General features: G+C 38.5%; 1 protein-coding gene across 1 annotated transcript; it reads left to right on the top strand.

Annotated features, from left to right (window-relative positions):
• On the top strand, positions 1-858 carry LOC114386248. The gene has a single exon (XM_028346213.1). It carries the CDS (start codon positions 1-3, stop codon positions 856-858), a length of 858 nt encoding a protein of 285 aa, XP_028202014.1.

Below are 858 nucleotides of genomic sequence, written 5' to 3' on the forward strand. Positions count from 1 at the left end.
ATGACCATCAAATCAGCATATGAAATCTGGAGTTTCCTTAAGAATGAATACGAAGGAGATGAAAGGATTAAGGGAATGCAAGCCCTGAATTTAGTTAGAGAATTTGAGATGCAGAAAATGAAGGAGTTCGAAACAATTAAAGAGTATGCTAACAAGCTTCTTAGCATTGCCAACAAAGTAAGATTGCTTGGTTCTGAATTTTCCAATTTAAGAATAGTTGAAAAAATACTGGTGACTGTCCCTGAAAGATTTGAGGCTACTATTACAGCCTTGGAGAATACTAAGGATCTGTCAAAACTTACCTTGGCAGAACTTGTAAATGCTTTGCAATCCCAAGAGCAAAGAAGAAGAATGAGGGCTGATGATTCTGTGGAAGGAGTATTGCAAGCTAAATTGCAAATTAACCAAGGAGAGAAAAGCAAGTGGAAGAAATACAACAAGAAGAATTTCAATACACAAGAAGCAGCGGGTAACACTAGCAACAAAAGTGGAGACAACAACAAAGGATTTCCTCCTTGCAAGCACTGTGGCAGAATGGGTCATCCTCCTTTCAAATGTTGGAGAAGACCCGATGTTAAGTGTGAAAAGTGCAACAAGTTGGGGCATCATGTGAGAATTTGCAAAAGCAATCTTCAACAAAAGAATGAGGCTCAAGTTGCAGATCAACAAGAGGAAGAAAATCAATTGTTTGTAGCAACTTGTTTTACAAGCAGTAGCTCAACTGGATGTAGGTTAGTGGATAGTGGTTGTACCAACCACATGACCCACGATCAAGAGCTTTTCAGAGAGTTAGACAGATCACATGTATCAAAAGTTAGAATCAGAAATGGTGATCCTATCATTGTTGAAGGAAAGTGA

Source organism: Glycine soja, chromosome 15 (assembly GCF_004193775.1).
Source record: "Glycine soja cultivar W05 chromosome 15, ASM419377v2, whole genome shotgun sequence".
Classification (NCBI taxonomy): Eukaryota; Viridiplantae; Streptophyta; class Magnoliopsida; order Fabales; family Fabaceae; genus Glycine; species Glycine soja.

Bases quoted from the DNA above. Each gene is read 5' to 3' on its own strand.
- LOC114386248 (XM_028346213.1), top strand. From the start codon at position 1: ATGACCATCAAATCAGCATATGAAATCTGGAGTTTCCTTAAGAATGAA.